This window comes from Apostichopus japonicus, chromosome 19 (genome assembly GCF_037975245.1).
Source record: "Apostichopus japonicus isolate 1M-3 chromosome 19, ASM3797524v1, whole genome shotgun sequence".
Lineage (NCBI taxonomy): Eukaryota > Metazoa > Echinodermata > Holothuroidea > Aspidochirotida > Stichopodidae > Apostichopus > Apostichopus japonicus.
In genome coordinates, this window is record NC_092579.1 from 3,341,934 (window position 1) to 3,359,095 (window position 17,162).

The 17,162-nt window shown below is 36.3% G+C and overlaps 1 protein-coding gene across 1 annotated transcript in view; it reads right to left on the reverse strand.

The window, feature by feature from the left end:
* The window catches only part of LOC139960367 (voltage-dependent calcium channel gamma-5 subunit-like), a 29,453-nt gene extending 16,302 nt beyond the window's left edge, over nucleotides 1-13,151 (reverse strand). Inside the window, exon 1 of the mRNA XM_071958682.1 lies at nucleotides 11,603-13,151. Coding sequence (XP_071814783.1) covers nucleotides 11,603-11,849 — 247 coding nt within the window. The 5' untranslated portion in view covers nucleotides 11,850-13,151. The remainder of the gene's footprint in view (nucleotides 1-11,602) is intronic.
* Nucleotides 13,152-17,162: the final 4,011 nt, after the last annotated feature.

The following is a 17,162-nucleotide window of genomic DNA, read 5'->3' on the forward strand; positions in this document are numbered from 1 at the left end:
TTGGGTGGAACTTGTCTAAATATTTTACGAACGTCTTGCAAATGTTAATATCATTGCAAGAGCTTGTAAATTTGACTCGTGGGATACAGAATACGACCAAGACAAAGATTGATCCCCCAGGCTTCAGAAATCCACGAAGCAGTTTAAATCGCCGACTTTGCGTCTGTTCTCATTGTGAATGGAATGACGTCACGATTATTCCTCTCCGGCATCAATCAAGTATTGATGCAAATATGAAAGCCTAAGCAAGTAGATAAATCAATATAAAAGATCACAACCGATTAACAAAATCTTCCCTGGGGTTATGAATACCCCCCTCCCCAATGCCACCCCAAAAAATAAATCTTATTCCATTTGGCATGTATAAAAGTTTTAATTTGTTTCCATACGCCAAATAAAGGACTTGAAAAGGTCTCAATATCAAATCAGGGTTGTTATAGTGGTGGGCGCTATCAAGAACAGTTTATACAAGAATATCTCAGGATATACCGCTTTGGTCTATCATTTTGGGAAAAAGTGGGATAGTGGGGTTGGGGAGAGGGACTGATGATGTGGAAAAGGGTAGTTATAAAAAACGTCAAACGCAGGAACGTATACATGTAATTTGCTAACGTCACTACCAGCGTTCCCGCAGCGGTGGTCAACAATTTCGTTGTTGCAACTTCAGCACCGAACTCCGAAAATGAAAAAAAAAAAAAATCAAGATATTATCTGATCAATATGCATATCAAGGCCTTATAGAAGAAAACCTTCAGAAGACCCCACAGAAGATATGTGAAGAAAAGAAAGAGACTTATTCGTTATCAGAAAACTTTATTCAAATTTGTTCAGTGGGTATTGACTTCTGGCTGACAACAACGACAATTATCTTAACTTGCTCTCCAAAGTAAAAAAAAAGATTGATTATAAGATTACTTCGATAAAGGCTCCAGAAACAGAGACGACAAATTCCCTGTTGCAGGTGATGTTATCTTTATTTCTGCAGACGAAATTAAAAGAATTATGCATTCAATAGTTTCGTATAAAGATATATTCATATAAAGATATAAGCTTTTATATATAATCCGTCTCAACGAGATGAGTACAACAAGACTATGAAAGCAGCTGCATTTTTTATTGTTTTTTGTTTGTTTAATTTGTACATTAATCTATAGAATATATTTTCCCCCGAGTGAACAATATTATAACAATTTATCAAACTAGAAGAGCTACCCGGTAAGTTGCTCCGTGACCAAATTAAGCCATCTTTCAAGATTAAGAATATTCGTGTAAAAAAGCTGGCGAGTTAATCAAAACGAAAATATGACCATCAAGGTAAACATCAGTTCCACTTTGTTGAGGTTTAATATAACAAACAAAAAGCTATAACGTCATACAGTAATTCACAAAGATAACGTAATCTCATTGACAGTGAATATCACGGTATGACAATCAGTAGATCAGACGGCGCAACAGAAATATTGATGGAAAACGGATGCTAGAAGTCATCAGTACTGGCACTAAAATATGCTAGAAAGTCACTCATAATGGCCACTGATGTTCAAACTTCAACACGCATTTTACGGAAGTCCTTGCCTTTACCTGTCGTATGTTTTGGAAAATATATGAGCAAGGTTTATAATACATTGAAAGTGTGGGTCTGACGTTTCATTTTGACTTAGTATGGATATGATAATTCATTATTCTTTATCACATAGGCCTATTTTTCGGTCCCCTGATTGATCCCTGGTCATTGGGATGCTGCCCGACCACTCACATCTCGTCAGGTCTGTATGTAAGTAACTAGTGACATATTTATACGAAACTGGGCGATCCGCTGATTATTAACTTTAAAAATTATGTAAATACAATTAAAAAAAACCGGCTCTGATTGTTACTGGTAAATAAAGAAATGGGACTTTGTATTACTGTATATAAAATTTTGCCTTTACATCTGAAAAAAAAATATGAAAAAATGTGCCGATTTCGGTGTGTTCGACCGGCAACCACGAGTCGTTTCTCGAGATTGGTTGATTTCAAGTAAACCGCGTTACGTGTATTTAATATGACTAGGCCTAGCTAACTCAACAGAAACTCCAGTAAGTCGTCAAATTTGTGACACTGCGCGTGCGTACTATCTTGCATATTAGAATTTTAATGTGTTTAAGTATCTTAAGCCGAATCTGCAGTGAGCTTTTTCCTATAGCCATATATTATACTGTTCCTATACATTTTGCCGCTTTTTTTCCAGACGGCATGTCGCTCATGCCCTGTTTTTCTCTGTGACGTAATGACGTCATTAGGCAGAGCTGAGAACTAATCACGTTTGGCCGATTCTAGTTTTTGATGACCATATCAAACGCTTCTCAAACTGGCTCCAACGCAGCTTACAATAACCTTAGTAACAAAACTAATCTATGTTCTCCCGTTTTCTTGTTTTAGTACCACGGTAATAACATTATATAGTTACTAGTATCGCGTCCAGACACTGGTCCATCGGGGTTCTTCCCCAAGCAGCAGCGATATCGTATTGGCACTTCACGGTATAAGCTGAGGTTTTTCATTCGCTTTAGCTATAACCCTTGACCATATAAAGAAACACTCTTTGACGCCATCATTATATCTAATAAACCACGTCAATATTATCGAACGATTGTGACGTCAGCCACTTTCACGCGATTTCACGCGACAAGAATTAGAATTGATTTCTACTCATCTGTTGAAGTTAATTTGTAGAAGGAAATGCTAGTCGGGCTTGTATCAACCAACACTAACTTTACGTATTCAGATCATATCATGGTGCATAGAGCATATACATGTAGGAAAAGTCTCTTACATTGATTCAATTGTTCCCCCCCCCCCACCCCCACCATTCACATAATATATTGTCGTGTAGTATCAACTCATCTCAATGTATTGTTGTGTGCTGCATACGTAACTCATCTCAATGTCTTGTGTGTACTATCGTACGTAACTCATTTCAATGTATTTTGTGCTATGTACGTAACTCATCTCAATGTATTATGTGTAGTATCGTGCGTAACTCATCTCAATGTCACATGATGAATATTAAACGAAGGCATCTATGGATAGACAAAATTGTTCACTGCTTACATGAGGGAATCATGTAAGGTGGAATCCAATCAAGGAAACTGAAATTTACAAAAATAAAGAATAGTGTTTAAATTGTTTCATATTCAAGGGATCTTTGAGGTTTGACTTGAGGAAACAAACACATCACCTCAAACGTCCCAACAAAATTGCATTTGTTTTAGGCCGATCTTACCTTAAACGCGGTGTAACGTATACAGGCGTGACAATGTTTTTCACGACGTAGAAGTCGTGTTACTCCTCCGCTAACCTATACGCCTACTCTCGATTATGCCATGTTTGTGCATGCCCTATCACTACCCAGACTAGCCTTGTTTATTGTCTGAATAACAAACACGGCGCCGGCCCGGCTATAAATGAATAAATAATAATACATCCTTGGGAGAAAGATTTCAAAAATCCAAGAAATGTGGCAAGAAACATAAGCCCATAAAGTACAAGTAAGTACAATATATTTTACTTAATAGTTGAAAAATAATATTTACTTTAAAACTGACAAACGTATCACCATATTCCATCTGAGCACCTCCAGGAATACAAATATATCTCACAGGGGAGGGGCAACCCCTCCCTCATAGACTTTTCCCCCACTCCACACATTCCATCTTCAACATTTTGTCCCAGGTTGCTATATAACAAAATGTGGTCACCTTACCTTATTTAAAATAGTGGATGAGAGTTCAATTTCGACAACGTGCTTGGAAATGGTTCAATGTCAAACACAAGATCTGTATAGTCATTAAAAAAATAAATCTTTTTGCAACAAAATCCTCAAATCCCATTTCACGTTCGTGCCACCCCCTTTGTATTTTCAAGAGACAGCTTAAAACATTTCTGTTTGATTCATATTTCCTTTTTTCCCTTTGTTTCCTTTGTATATTTCCTACTTTGTAAAGCGCTTTGAAATGCTGTATTAAGCGCTATATAGGCTAAATGTAATTTATTATTATTATTATTAACAAAACCCCCAAGTTATAGGCGCACACAGTGGTCAATTGTATTATTGACAGTATAAAAAAAACTTCTTTTTTCCCCTGTACTTTATTTGACTATTTCCTTTATTTATTTATTTATCATATCAAATATTTATCTGAGAAGAAGACGCGTCATTTGAAAAGTGATATAAACGTAATGTACACCACATGTGGCAATATCAATCATTCAGCGTTTTTTTTTTTGATCTTCAAACGATTCCCTATTTAAGTGAAAACAGTTCGACGGTTCCGTACCATTGCTTCAATCTGTTTTTGTACTTAATGTATTATGTTCATATAGTGTCACAGCTTATTGCTTGTGTAAGAACGACATACATGCATACACACGCATACACACACATAAATATATATATATATATATATATATATATATATATATATATATATATATATATTAATATATATATATATATGTATATATATATATATGTATATATATATACATCTATACACAGTATCGTGAAACATATTGCATGGTTCTGTAATATGGCGTGATATTTTACACATTTTGCTATTGTTTGTGTTACAACACTCCATACAGAGACATACTGGCTGTGCAACAATATCCTCATATATGTATATACATATATGTTGTATAGGCTACATATTACGTTGCCACTTATATTTCTTGTGCAACCAAATTTCTGTACTTATTGGATCGGTTTATAATGAAACAATTGTATACACAGCAACAGACTATGATATTTCCCAAAGTCGACATTTCTTTCAAAATCCTTCTCAAAACCCATTAAAACGTTTTCTTTCAACCTTTCTTTCAATGCATGCTTGCATTTTTTCGTTACTATGGTAACCAAGCAATCAAGAAATGTAGATGAGTGGAAGAAGTTGCATTAAAACAGAAGATTTCTTAAGGAAACAAAACTGACATAAAAAAGGATGGAATCATTTGGGTTGTTTCTTTCTTCTAAATATATCTCACTTGTGAAGTTTGATGTAAACACCCTGAATGTACAAGTTAAAGGTGGTGTTTCACGCAAAGAGAGAGAGAGATATTACAGGTATTGCATGTGTCTATTGAAGTATATATGCATCGAGACACATGTTCTTATCGTTTTGGAGCGAAATATTCTGCTCGTTTGCAAAAATCAATTTCTCCGCCCAACCATCTCTTTTTAATGTGTTTTTAAACTGTTCCCTGTTTAACTTAGCCTCTGAAAGCAAATCCTGCTAGGATCGAAGCGTCATCGGGCAAGCCACTCTAACTTTCATTAATTTAGTAACACAGGCTTTTTGCAGTGGATAAACAGTTTGTTAACGTTCTCTCTCTCTCATGTTTATGCCTATTATGCAGGCCTATATATGAGTATACAAAAGGAGAAATAAATAGAAATAAAAACAAAGCATAGATGCTGTCTATTTGGTAACATATCAACAGCCTATTCACAGTCCACTCTTAATTTGTTTTAATTGTAAAGTTGCCAATTAACTCTTAACTTGTTAGCTATGCGTTACGCTTTGTTTCTGACAAAGGCATCGATGAATTATTTTTAAAAATGTCACATTATAAAACAAATTCTGGCAGTATTTAACAAATTTGATTAAAAGATAATCTCGTGGAATTACGATGATATCGTTCAGAAAAGGTCCAAATAGTTGTCATGGTAACCTAGAGACAAAAGTTAAATAATACGTAATAACATTACTACCACCACGTATACATTAGACATACACATCCAGGACGGCGGAACCGGTATGTTGGTATGTACCCCGACCCCCCTTCCCCTTTCCTCGAGTTTCATCATTAGCCTATGCTACCCTTCCTCTGTATACCCAAGGGGGATCCATGGGGTTGCGGCCGCCCCTTTTCCACCTTACAACAAGAGCAAACGTAATTTAGTAGAATAATCTTGCTTTTAAACCTAATGTATGGTCCAAATATGCACATGACGTTTACATTTCCAATTATCAGACAGACGGGTGAGGGGGTGTTGGGGCAGGGGAGGAAGGACTCAACATCACTCATTAGAAATTTGCGTGCTAATACTGCTTCAACAGCTATTCCGGTTTGATGATATTCAGCTTCGGCTCTTCGGCGGTGCAGGCCTTAATGTTAATGTTGAATTATTTGTTTTTGTCAAGTTTATTATAACCTAACGGAAACTTGTTCCCGTCACTTCATGTAAAACGGGCACAGATCAGCCCCTGGGTAGTATTCCACAGTATATGTCATTTTGTAATGCATTCATAAAAGTTGAGGTTATGTTGCATGTGTGGAACCGACCTTATGATATAAGGGTCTTACCTAATGATCTTCGTTTTAGACTAGTCCAATTACTTTAATTGATAAACATCCGAAGTGTAAGGGCCAATTTTTTTTTCCAAATCAAAAAAAGTAAAAACGGGCTATAGAAATACATGACAGCAGTTAGTGGTTTACCACAGCTCAAAATTAATTTTGTGCGGACACGTAATCCTTAAACTCTACATGGAATTTAACTAGGTGTAAATATATTTCAAAATATCTTATATAAACAGAGTTATGCACATCTATTTACGCCCAAATATGGTAAATATAATAAAAGAAAAAAGGAAATAAACTTGACAATAGTTTTGACACTAGGCTTTTTGCTTATGCAGACGACCTCAAAATTCATGCATCCTCTCGTGTTCCTGTCTAGAGCAACTGACCATATCACGACCCCTCCACCCCCCCCCCTCCCCATCCCCGTCACACACACTACCAACACCTAAATCTAGCGGTATTCCTGCATATAGAACTGGTATGTAATATAAACCAACTTAATTCATGTAAGCGTCCATTACTGGCAAAATCAGTCAAATCTATATAAACAGGATCGAACCTGCCCGTTGCAGGAGTTCATGGCGCTGTCTGCACAGGAATCACAAGTGAACTAAATAATACCTCAATGTTTATGACTTGCTATGATAGTATACGTTTTTTTATAAATGCATACCTGATTCCAAATCTCTGTTATGCATATGTAGTTCAGACCCGTCACGGAATGCGCGGGCAAGTATACATATCTTATAGATGCAGCTTAATTGAATGGTATGTGTGAATTAATTGAAGTAAGTGAAAGGGTGTGATGGGTCAATTAATTTGTTTGTCAACTAAGAGAGAAAAACGGTTATTAGTGAAATAGACAGACTAAAACAAAAGAGTATTGACGCTCATCCAATTACTCTTACAAAAACATGATTGAAAGCGATGATTCGTTGGCCTGACGTGTTGAAACATAACCCCGAGGGTTCTTGGACATTGTGGCTTTGGTTCAATGAACCCCGTGAACCGAATATTACTACGCCTCTGCAAAAGCCACCTCTTTTCAAATGGGGGGTGGTACAGCTGTAGGGTTGGCTTTGTGGAGAGATTTTACTCTCTATAAAAACATAACTCTTGCAAGAGCCGGTGGGTCGGTTTCCCACGCGCGTGAGGTACTATATAAGTATGAAAGTTCAACTATACATGGACAAGATAATCAAAATGAAGAAACTCTTCAACGTGGGGTTGCTAAAGATACTGATCAACAAAGAGTTAACGACCAGAAGGACGGAGGTATTGGTGCAACTTACTATCGGAGCATTTTGTGGGGCTTTATTAATATTTCATCTTCAAACATCCTCTCAAGGTCACGTTGAGCGTCTAACCATGCAGGGTTGAACAGGGTCTAACACCTTGACAGGTGTTAACAGACTGTCGTTTTCTTACCTTGAGCGCCTTAAATATCACCATAATTAAGCATCTAGTGCTAGTGACGTGAACAGAATATATAAGGTAGGGTGACCAAATTTCTCCGACTGATTTTGATTTTGATAGGGGAACGAGCCTTCATGAACCTTTACGGTGTATGAACGGTATATGGATGTGTGTTCGTTGAATGCAACTCCCATGTATAAGGGGGGGGGGGGGTCTGATTCCGACTGACGAAGCAGTTGAGGAACACCTCTCCCCATCCCCAGCCACCTCCCCATCTGCACACGTCACTGATTGGAGCAATTTAAATAGCAACATAACTCAACACCTTGCAAGAATATTATCCATAGTAGCATTATTTAACAACTAAAATAGTACTATAACCCGCCACTTGAATACCTATTTTAACAGCATAATTCAGCACATTGAATAGCTTATATATAACACCATAGTTCAGCACCTTTAGCACTTTACATAGCACCATTATTCACCACCTTGTACATCTGCTTGTGGGTGTGTGTGTGTGTTGGTAGGTGGAAGAGGTGAAACGATAACATACTTAAATTGGTAGCATTTCCCTGATTTAATTGATTCTTTCATATTGATCAGCTGCCATTTATAGAAGCAATAACAAATGTCATTGATTGGTAAGAAATTTCAAATATTAAAAAAATATATACTTTAAGAAAAATAAATACGAAAGTGAAATATTAAATATATAAACTTTGATGCTCACATTGCAGTAACGCTGCTTATCGCACTTGGATGAAATTAAAGAAGGGTTAATTGGTGGACTTAATAACGGGTTAATAACATTGAAAAAACTTAATAACAAGTTTTCGTGGCGTAAATATATAGTAAAGTGATGCGGAAGCTGGTGATATATCTGAAGGTTGATTGTTATTGAATTATTAAATCGATAATGATGTTTCAGACTGAATGATGGGAATGAGACATGATCTGTAAGGTATAGTTAAATAAGTGTTCCAGCATTGGTTGGAATTAATGATGAATTTTATTTTGAAAGAAATGTCGGTGAATTAGATACAGATCTATATGAATTATTAGATTGATAAAGTAAGAAGTACCGCAATTCATATAGTACGGTATACATATAAAAACAAAACTAACATACATTTATGTTCCCAACTATCAATCAATCTGGCCGTTAGTGATTATATGATGTAGTCCATCCTTGATCAAAAAAACAACGGCGTGCTTACATTTCACCTTGTTTTGTTCCTTTCTCTTTTCTCGGGTGAAATATTAATTGCAGTTTGCCGATTATTGTGGGTCGGATAATTAAATATTACGAACCAAATCCATGCTTTGTATTCTATGTCAGGGTCTTAAGTCATTACAAATGTAAGTTGGTTTAAATTCATCTTTCGAAGAGTCTGGTATCACGTGATCACGGCCAAACTACACCTACAATCGCTGTAAGAGATAGTTCCAGTATGTACGCGAACAATATCAGCTTGTAAACAGGAGCGTAGGTAGAACTCTCTTTTCAGGATGACCTAAAGCTATTCCATGCACGGAGCAGGCAGAACCTTTTTTCTGAAGAAAAACTGGCTGACAGATTTGGGGGTGGAGGAGGTGGAGGAAAGACAAGTTTTTGGGGTATAGGCCTCCGGGCCCCCGTGGCTACTACCTGTAAAGAATGGGGTGTCATAATAAGTCACTGGTGATCTAAATTATATGATACTTCGTATTTTGGTCATGCCAATCTCAAAACAAAATTTTCCAGATCAATAAATCTTCATTCCGTGTATTAAAGACTATTCTGACTAAATAATAACAGTTCCTTTAAATACATCTAGGCCTATAGTTGGGATCATTACAGATGTTTCTATTGAAACTCGTGGTGAAGCCGGAGTGGGGGCATATGCCCCTCCAGTTTCGCAAGGAAAAAACTAATTGAAATGCCCTTTGTCATAAATAAGAAGTAAACTACCCCTCTTTGTATGTGAAAACGACGACGCACCGCTTTGTTGAAACAAATTGATGTACCGGAACTTATGGAGTGAACGGAAGGGTAAAGTTTCTCGGAACGCTTTGAGGTGACTTTGTGGTATTCCCCACTGCCTTTCGAAGTTGTTGTTACCCATTTCCCTCGCCACCCCCTTTCCCCTCCCTGCCCCCACACCCGCCCCAAAGAAGAAAAACATGATTGAACCCTCTTCCACCGCCTCTATTAAAGAGGCAATTTGAAATGTCATCAAACATGGAGAAACGCGGACAATCTCTTTATTTTCCTGTTTTCTTTTTAACGTTGTTGTCAGAATGTTGCTGCAAGGAGTGTAACACTTATTCTACAAAATATATTACTGTTGTATGAAGAGGATTACACTGGCTGTTTATACATACATATGTTTACTGTTCATATGCCGGTTTATCACCAAATGATACTAATAAGAGCTGTTACAACCTTATATTGCAACTCGTGAATTGTGTTCTCAGAATAAACATCTTCTCACCATAAAGCCATACTAACAGATCCTGGGAAAACCACTCTTTTGCTTCTGCTGCCGCATATCTTTGGAACAAATTATCTGAATCCATCAAGCTCTCTCCTTCTCTTTGTGTCCTTCAAATCAACTCTGAAATCTCACCAGTTTTCCAGAAATCAACAACTTGTAATTGTCTTTTGCCTTTTGTTATCTTATTCTTTGTCTGTTATTCTTCTTTGTCCTTTCTAGCTATTGTCTCAATGCTCCATGAGCGTTTCAATATGTATGTACTAGGCCTATATTGTAGATAAATTGTGTTAAGTATAACAGGATCAGCAAGGTTGAAAGAAGCATATATGCACACACAAAATAAATGAAACTGAGCTATACTTTCTCACTGTTCTTAGCAATAAGGCCTTTGAAATGAATACTATACGCCATAACACTTCGCATATAAATCCAGAAAACCCTCATTGCCAAATGGAATTTGTAATGAAATTGTAAAACTGCTTCAATGTAAATTAGAACTTCACATTTCCATGCAGGGTTATACGCAGTTTACGCGAGTTGAATTAGCAATGGATTATGCTAATTGACTGTACAAAAATTGAAACGTATAGCTATTTTCTATATGAGACAATAGTACAAAATATTTCGGTTTTATTGTCATATATGCAGAATTAAGTATAGTAGTAATGAAAACTTAAAACGATGAAAAGGTAAAGATATTGTTATATTTATCCCAAAAAGTATGTTTTTCCAAACTGACTATTACTTCAATTTTAATATTTTTGCGTACAACTATCGGAAGGAAGCAAAATGTCTTCGAGTGTAAACATAAAACTCATTAAAAGATGTTTATACATAATTATTGTACCGTGAACATTAAATAACAGGGTAAATATGTTTTTTAACTTCCTCCAAAGTAAATATTTTGATACCGTGCATGCAATATTATTTCGATTTTAAAATTCCTAGTGATATAAAACACAAAACCCCTCCCGCATGGAACACATCACGTGAAATAACAATTAGACACGTATTGATGCATACGGAGAGATAAAATAAGATGAAATTCTACATCAGTTACAAAAATATGTTTGAAATTTGAATTTTCTCCAAATATATATTTCCCATAAAATCAGACTGTGAAAATTATTTCAAAATTTGATAGTCATGATTGATAAAACTGCTACAAAAACACACACAAAAAAAAGTGGTCAAAACTTGCAGAATGTCATAAACAGACTACTAAAGCCGTATACAATTTACCAAGTGTGTACAGGCTATTATATGTTATCCGCCATTTCTAAGTAGTGTTCAAAACATAAACTTTAGCAGCGAAAGCTTTTTTTATTTCTCTAAAAGGGAAATTAATAGCGACTTACCGTCTTCAGTAAGTAAATAACTTTCGAAGCAAATGTCCCATATTCCTGTGCTCGTACGGAGGAAGTACGTTCTGGAGATGTTCTCCCCGTCTTTGGTGGTGTTTAAGGTGGCCATGGTACCCTCCGCGATCACCCATTGGTTGGTTGAAACCGATACGGTGATGAACACCCAGCCGAAGAAACCCAACAGAACACTTATTCCACATAAAACACGAAATTTTCTAGCAGTGTACATCGCGTCACACATTATCCTAGAAGAAAATAGTATAACTGTCTCTTGCAAAAAACAAATGTGTCCTATAGGTTTCTAAGAGCAATATTTTGCGCTAATATAAACACCTTTGTTTGCTTCTTAGTCTTGTATGATCGCGCATTAGACCAATCAAATTTGGTTTTCGTACGATCAGTGAAGATTGATTGACATTAATCTATCGGTCGCTTATCTCGATGCCAAGACACCACATGTCGGCTGTTCACAATCTTTTCTGGTTATTCTGTTTGGTTTAAACACATAGGATTCTTCACGTTTACAGCGCAGCAGTCCCAGAAAAGGCTGCATAACTGGCGGTGGTTTCCCGGTTACGAATAAGAAGCGACACACAGATAAGTCCTTCCAAACGCCTCGAAGGCAGTCACGTTGTACAAGAAACTCAATGTAGATCCATTTGATATCTTCTGAGAAGACGTCCGCAGAACACGGTCCAAAATAATTCTCTTTATGGAGACGGTATCTGCATGCTATCTTCATCAAACGCTTTCTATATACCTTAGGGCTGAAAAAGATTGCACAGAGGTCACGCGTATCCTGTATACTTGTGTAAATTACAATGACAGAAAGTTATTACTTTGTTCATCTTATGAAGATGATTTAAACGAGGAAAAAACAACGAAAGCATCTGTAACAATGTTGCACTTTCCCAGATCAATGCATTGATCAATGTTGTATCCAACAAATCCTCATCCTCCGATGATGATGCTAAGCAAATGAGGCAATGTCACAAACCAACCTTTTGTTATTAATTGTCTTCCTTTTCGTCTTTTTCTCAGCAATTACTTAATATAGTTCTGTTCTTGCCTTCAGTATTTCACTACAAGAAAATATTGTTTGAACTATCTTTGAAATAATAAAGAGACATGTACTTAAACGTTCCAGATGCTCTACACTGATGGATATCCTTACAACGCGATCTAATATAACAATATATACCTAGCGAATATAATGCTGTAAGCCATAAAATTAAAATTTTACGCAATCACTGTGATCAACCAGTAGACGGATGCAAGCTCTCCACACACAACAAGCATCAGGGTTGTCATTAGCTTGGAATATTCATCGTTCAATAAAAAAATTGACGGCAGTAGCCAAGAAGAAGGGAAAATTAGAACGATTTATCTGGTCTTAACTATATAGTTTGTCGCAACAAGGTTGTCGATCGTGTTCATTAACCGTAGCATGGTTGTGCGTATAAACCATTCCGTGATAGTATAATACAAACAGACTTTTGCAGAAATCGATATGCTTCTTTTTGTTAATAGCTTCGTCAGTTGGTGACTGTCTGTGCAGGTAATAATTTTATCTATGGAACTAAGAGCTATGCGTGACATCAATTTTAATTTTGAACATCATCAATAACTAGGTACAAGGCCTTTACAAACTACAATATACGATTTTTGTTTGGTTTGAAATTCAAAATTTAACCGTTGTCATGGAAAAGGCTTATCGTACGAAGGGAACATCAATATAAAACAAAGATACATTAGCAGACCTACGAATGTTGTGTTAGTGCAATGTTTGCTTTCTGAAGAAAAGGCGGGAAATGAAGTCACCGTACAGTATATATGGCAGACATATCGTATGGTAACTAACGAGAGTTTTGTAAAAGGTGTCAGGGAATATACGTGCGTAATTGTGTGAACACGTTTCCAATTAAATTGTAATGATCAGTTTATTTAGACAAGAGTAAACAACTTTTACGTCGACTTTTCCAGTCCATTTCAGGAAGTCTTTACATTTTACTGGAAAGGTACTCTTGGGAAGAGAATATATATCAGAAACGTTGAAGAGGAATCAAATATAATATTTTTTCGGTATCGTCCAAATGATTAATCCCCCTCCTCTCCCTCTGTACCCTTAATATTACTACACACTTAAAACTATTTACATTTATTAAAATTTATTTAATAGATCGATAGATCGATAGACCAAATATATTAAAATGAAGAAAGACATAACCAAAACATTTTCTTTAAAATAGATATAACATGTTTCGAAAATAATCTTATATTATCTAATATTAGCATCTGACAATGAAAGACAGGAAAGTAACGTTATTCTGCAACCATGGGTGGATTTGTTTCATTATTGACGTATACAGTTTAGATACTTTAAATTTGGTTTTATCATGGCATTCAGTTGACGATGGAATTTATCACAGCTTACTCATTATAATTATGAAGGTCACTCTTGTTAATTTATGAATAAAATATATAGGGAGACAGTCGTCCATTTTCATATAACTTAGAAGCAAATCGTATATAGTTAAGTCATTTAGTATTGACAATGTCAATTCGTTGTAGTGTATTAACGTTTACAAACTTAAAGAGGACACACACCCAACTACACCAACTCAGGTTTTATATAAAAGAATTATTTGTGAAGAACAACTCACCCTCAAATACATCAGAAGAAAACGTTGTTCCGTTTGTGAGATGTATAGTTTCAAAGCCCTGTTTGGGAGCTTTCAGCTTTGTAAATCTGTGATAGTGTCAGCAGGACCTGAATCGGAAACCCATTTCCATTACAGAAAATCAATATCGTAATAAATAATAATATTAATCATAATAATCATAAGTAAAATGAAGCACGTGTGTTTCGACATATTTGGACTTGATCAAGTCTTCACCCTAGTGAATGAACGCACATTAAATCAGTGATATCTCCCAAACTCAGAATACGATTTTTGTCTTTGCTGTTTTGGGAAAGTTGTTCATCCCACGGTTTTCTACAAAGACCCAGTAATGATGGTTGGGGTAGTGTCTTCTTTAATAGCCAGATATGAGTCTCGATTCTTTGCGGTTAATTCCTATCAGTCCTAATTGAAAAGCATCTTATACGTACACTGAGTGACAATATTGTATCTGATTGTGCATACATCTGCTCTTCACTATGACTATCTATGCAAAATTAACTCATGATTACAGGCAAAAACACCATCTTCATTTATGTCATAAGTAATTAATTTTCACTGACGTCATAGGCTCTATAACAACAAAAATAGAATTTGCGGGACATAAAATTGGAAGCTTGGAGGAATCTTGCCTAGATGATTTTTAGTTTTTTTTTTAGATGCGTTGCTTCGCCAAGATGGGAACATTTGACTTTCATTTTTATTTATTTAGCTCAATATTTTGAATTCTTGCTCTCAAAATTAAAACTTTTTGTCGGACTTTGTCGAACTTTCGTTATTTTATCTCCAAATTTCGACGTAGTCCTCTTAAAAGCAATATACAGTCTGAAATTGGACGGATTCAGCGGTATATATACCTCATATATGACACTATGACGCTAAGTTAATCCTTTGATTGCCTGCGACATTCATTTGCTAATATATGAATCCAGCTGAAAGGATCCATCAATGCTGTGAATTGTGAATATCTAGTTACAAAAATGAGGGTGCAACACATACGCATGCCCCCTCCCCAACCTACTCCTATATTTCAATGTTATGGGGAAAACTGTGCCCCTTGGGTACTTTTGTTCCTACGCCTTTGATGTTGGCGTATCGCTCAGGGTTATACAAAGTGCCAATTATTTGAAATTTTACAACAATACTACTTGACGTCTTTATTGTATATGTTAACATAAAGTTTTTTTGGGGTTCATAGGGGTAGGAGTCACGATACAAAGGACATTTGCAACTGCAGCATTCGATATGATTATGAGGTCATTCAGGCTGTTAAGCCCGCCCTCCCCTCCTCATCCCCCCCCCCGTCTCTCTTACTCACTCATTCCATCCATCCCCATCCCATCCCTCACACATATCGATATCAGTGACCGTAGTATTGTAGCAAATGATAAAACACTGAAACTTACATAAATGGACTCTAAATTCCCTCAGTTGTGTCGCTTGTTATATATCGCCACCAATCGATGAGACGCGTCACGATGCGTGAATGTCTATATATATGCATATACACAATTAGTACAGTAACATACTGCTATGTGACCAGTTGGTAAAGTGTCATTGTGTCTTAGAGTACGCTCAAATGAGTTATACAGACATGACGCAACGTATTATTCTGTGTCCTGTAGGTTTACAAGGATTCTGTACATAGCTATCCTTCATTTGGTACACAGTATCTATTGTAGTGTAGCTACAGACAACTGCTAATTAATACATATTGATAAGAGAACCCAAGAAAGTCATTCGTGTCTTGTGTCAAATTGTCAATGTACATCTCGGCTTTAAATTTTTCAAACTATAAATCTTTCACGTATTTTGTTGCAATGAAATGAAATTCTTTAAAGGATAAACTTCGCCTCAGTTGAGATTAACTCATGTCAAGGCGCCCTCAATCGCTCCGCCAGCATTTTTTAATATATATATTTTTATTGTGTGTCCGTGGCAAAGGTCTTTGTGTTAATAACTGTGACATTTCAGTGACGAGTAGTAGAAATACGAAAGAAGTTGATGTCAGCGGATTGAGGTTTACGCACGTACCGTTGTGGGCGTTGTATATTGTCTATGTTCTCATTGCGCTAGTTATACATCTCCAGCATTTTCAGTCGGTTACGTTTACAAGACGAAACAAATATGAACTACTACATAACTTTGGTAGGCCTATATCAAAGCATGAAGTTGGGCCGCCACCCCTCCCCATCCCCTCCCACCCCTCAACAATTTTTTTTGTGTAATTGAACACTTGGAAATACTGGGTACTTTGGGTAAGGGATATTTTGTCAATTTTTCTTACTTTGGAAGGCAGTTATGACTTGTTCAAAACCTCGAAAAGCAGTAACATCTAGATTAGATGAAGTTTTTTATGATGCGCAGGAGACTTAAACAAGTCTATAGACCATTGACTGATCGATGACCCAAGATATAGCTAGATTAATATATTTATTGATACATATTGCGCAAGATTCCGATTACCAATTAAGACAGTTGCACTGGGTTTCTGTTTTTTTTTTGTACATTCATCAGCGTACTTATTTGTTTACATACGATAATTAATTTTGTTGACCAGTATTGTTTGACAAGTCTCACACTCGCGATAACATGAGTGACGTCCAGATAAAATAAATAACCCATGTCTGCGAACGAATATAATTTACAGCAGTGGGAACAGAACTCCATCTTACAGTGAGAACACGATTCCAGTAAGAAAGACAACAGTGCGAAATACGTGAGTCTCCTTATTATATTCATGGTTTGCTCATATTCTTCGTTACAATTTCCCTGGCAATTTTCAAAGTTGTATGTTAAGTCACGTAAGGGAAGAAAATGAGTGTGTGTGTATGCTCTTCTAGTTGCGAAAACAACAGAAACGCCTGTGGTAA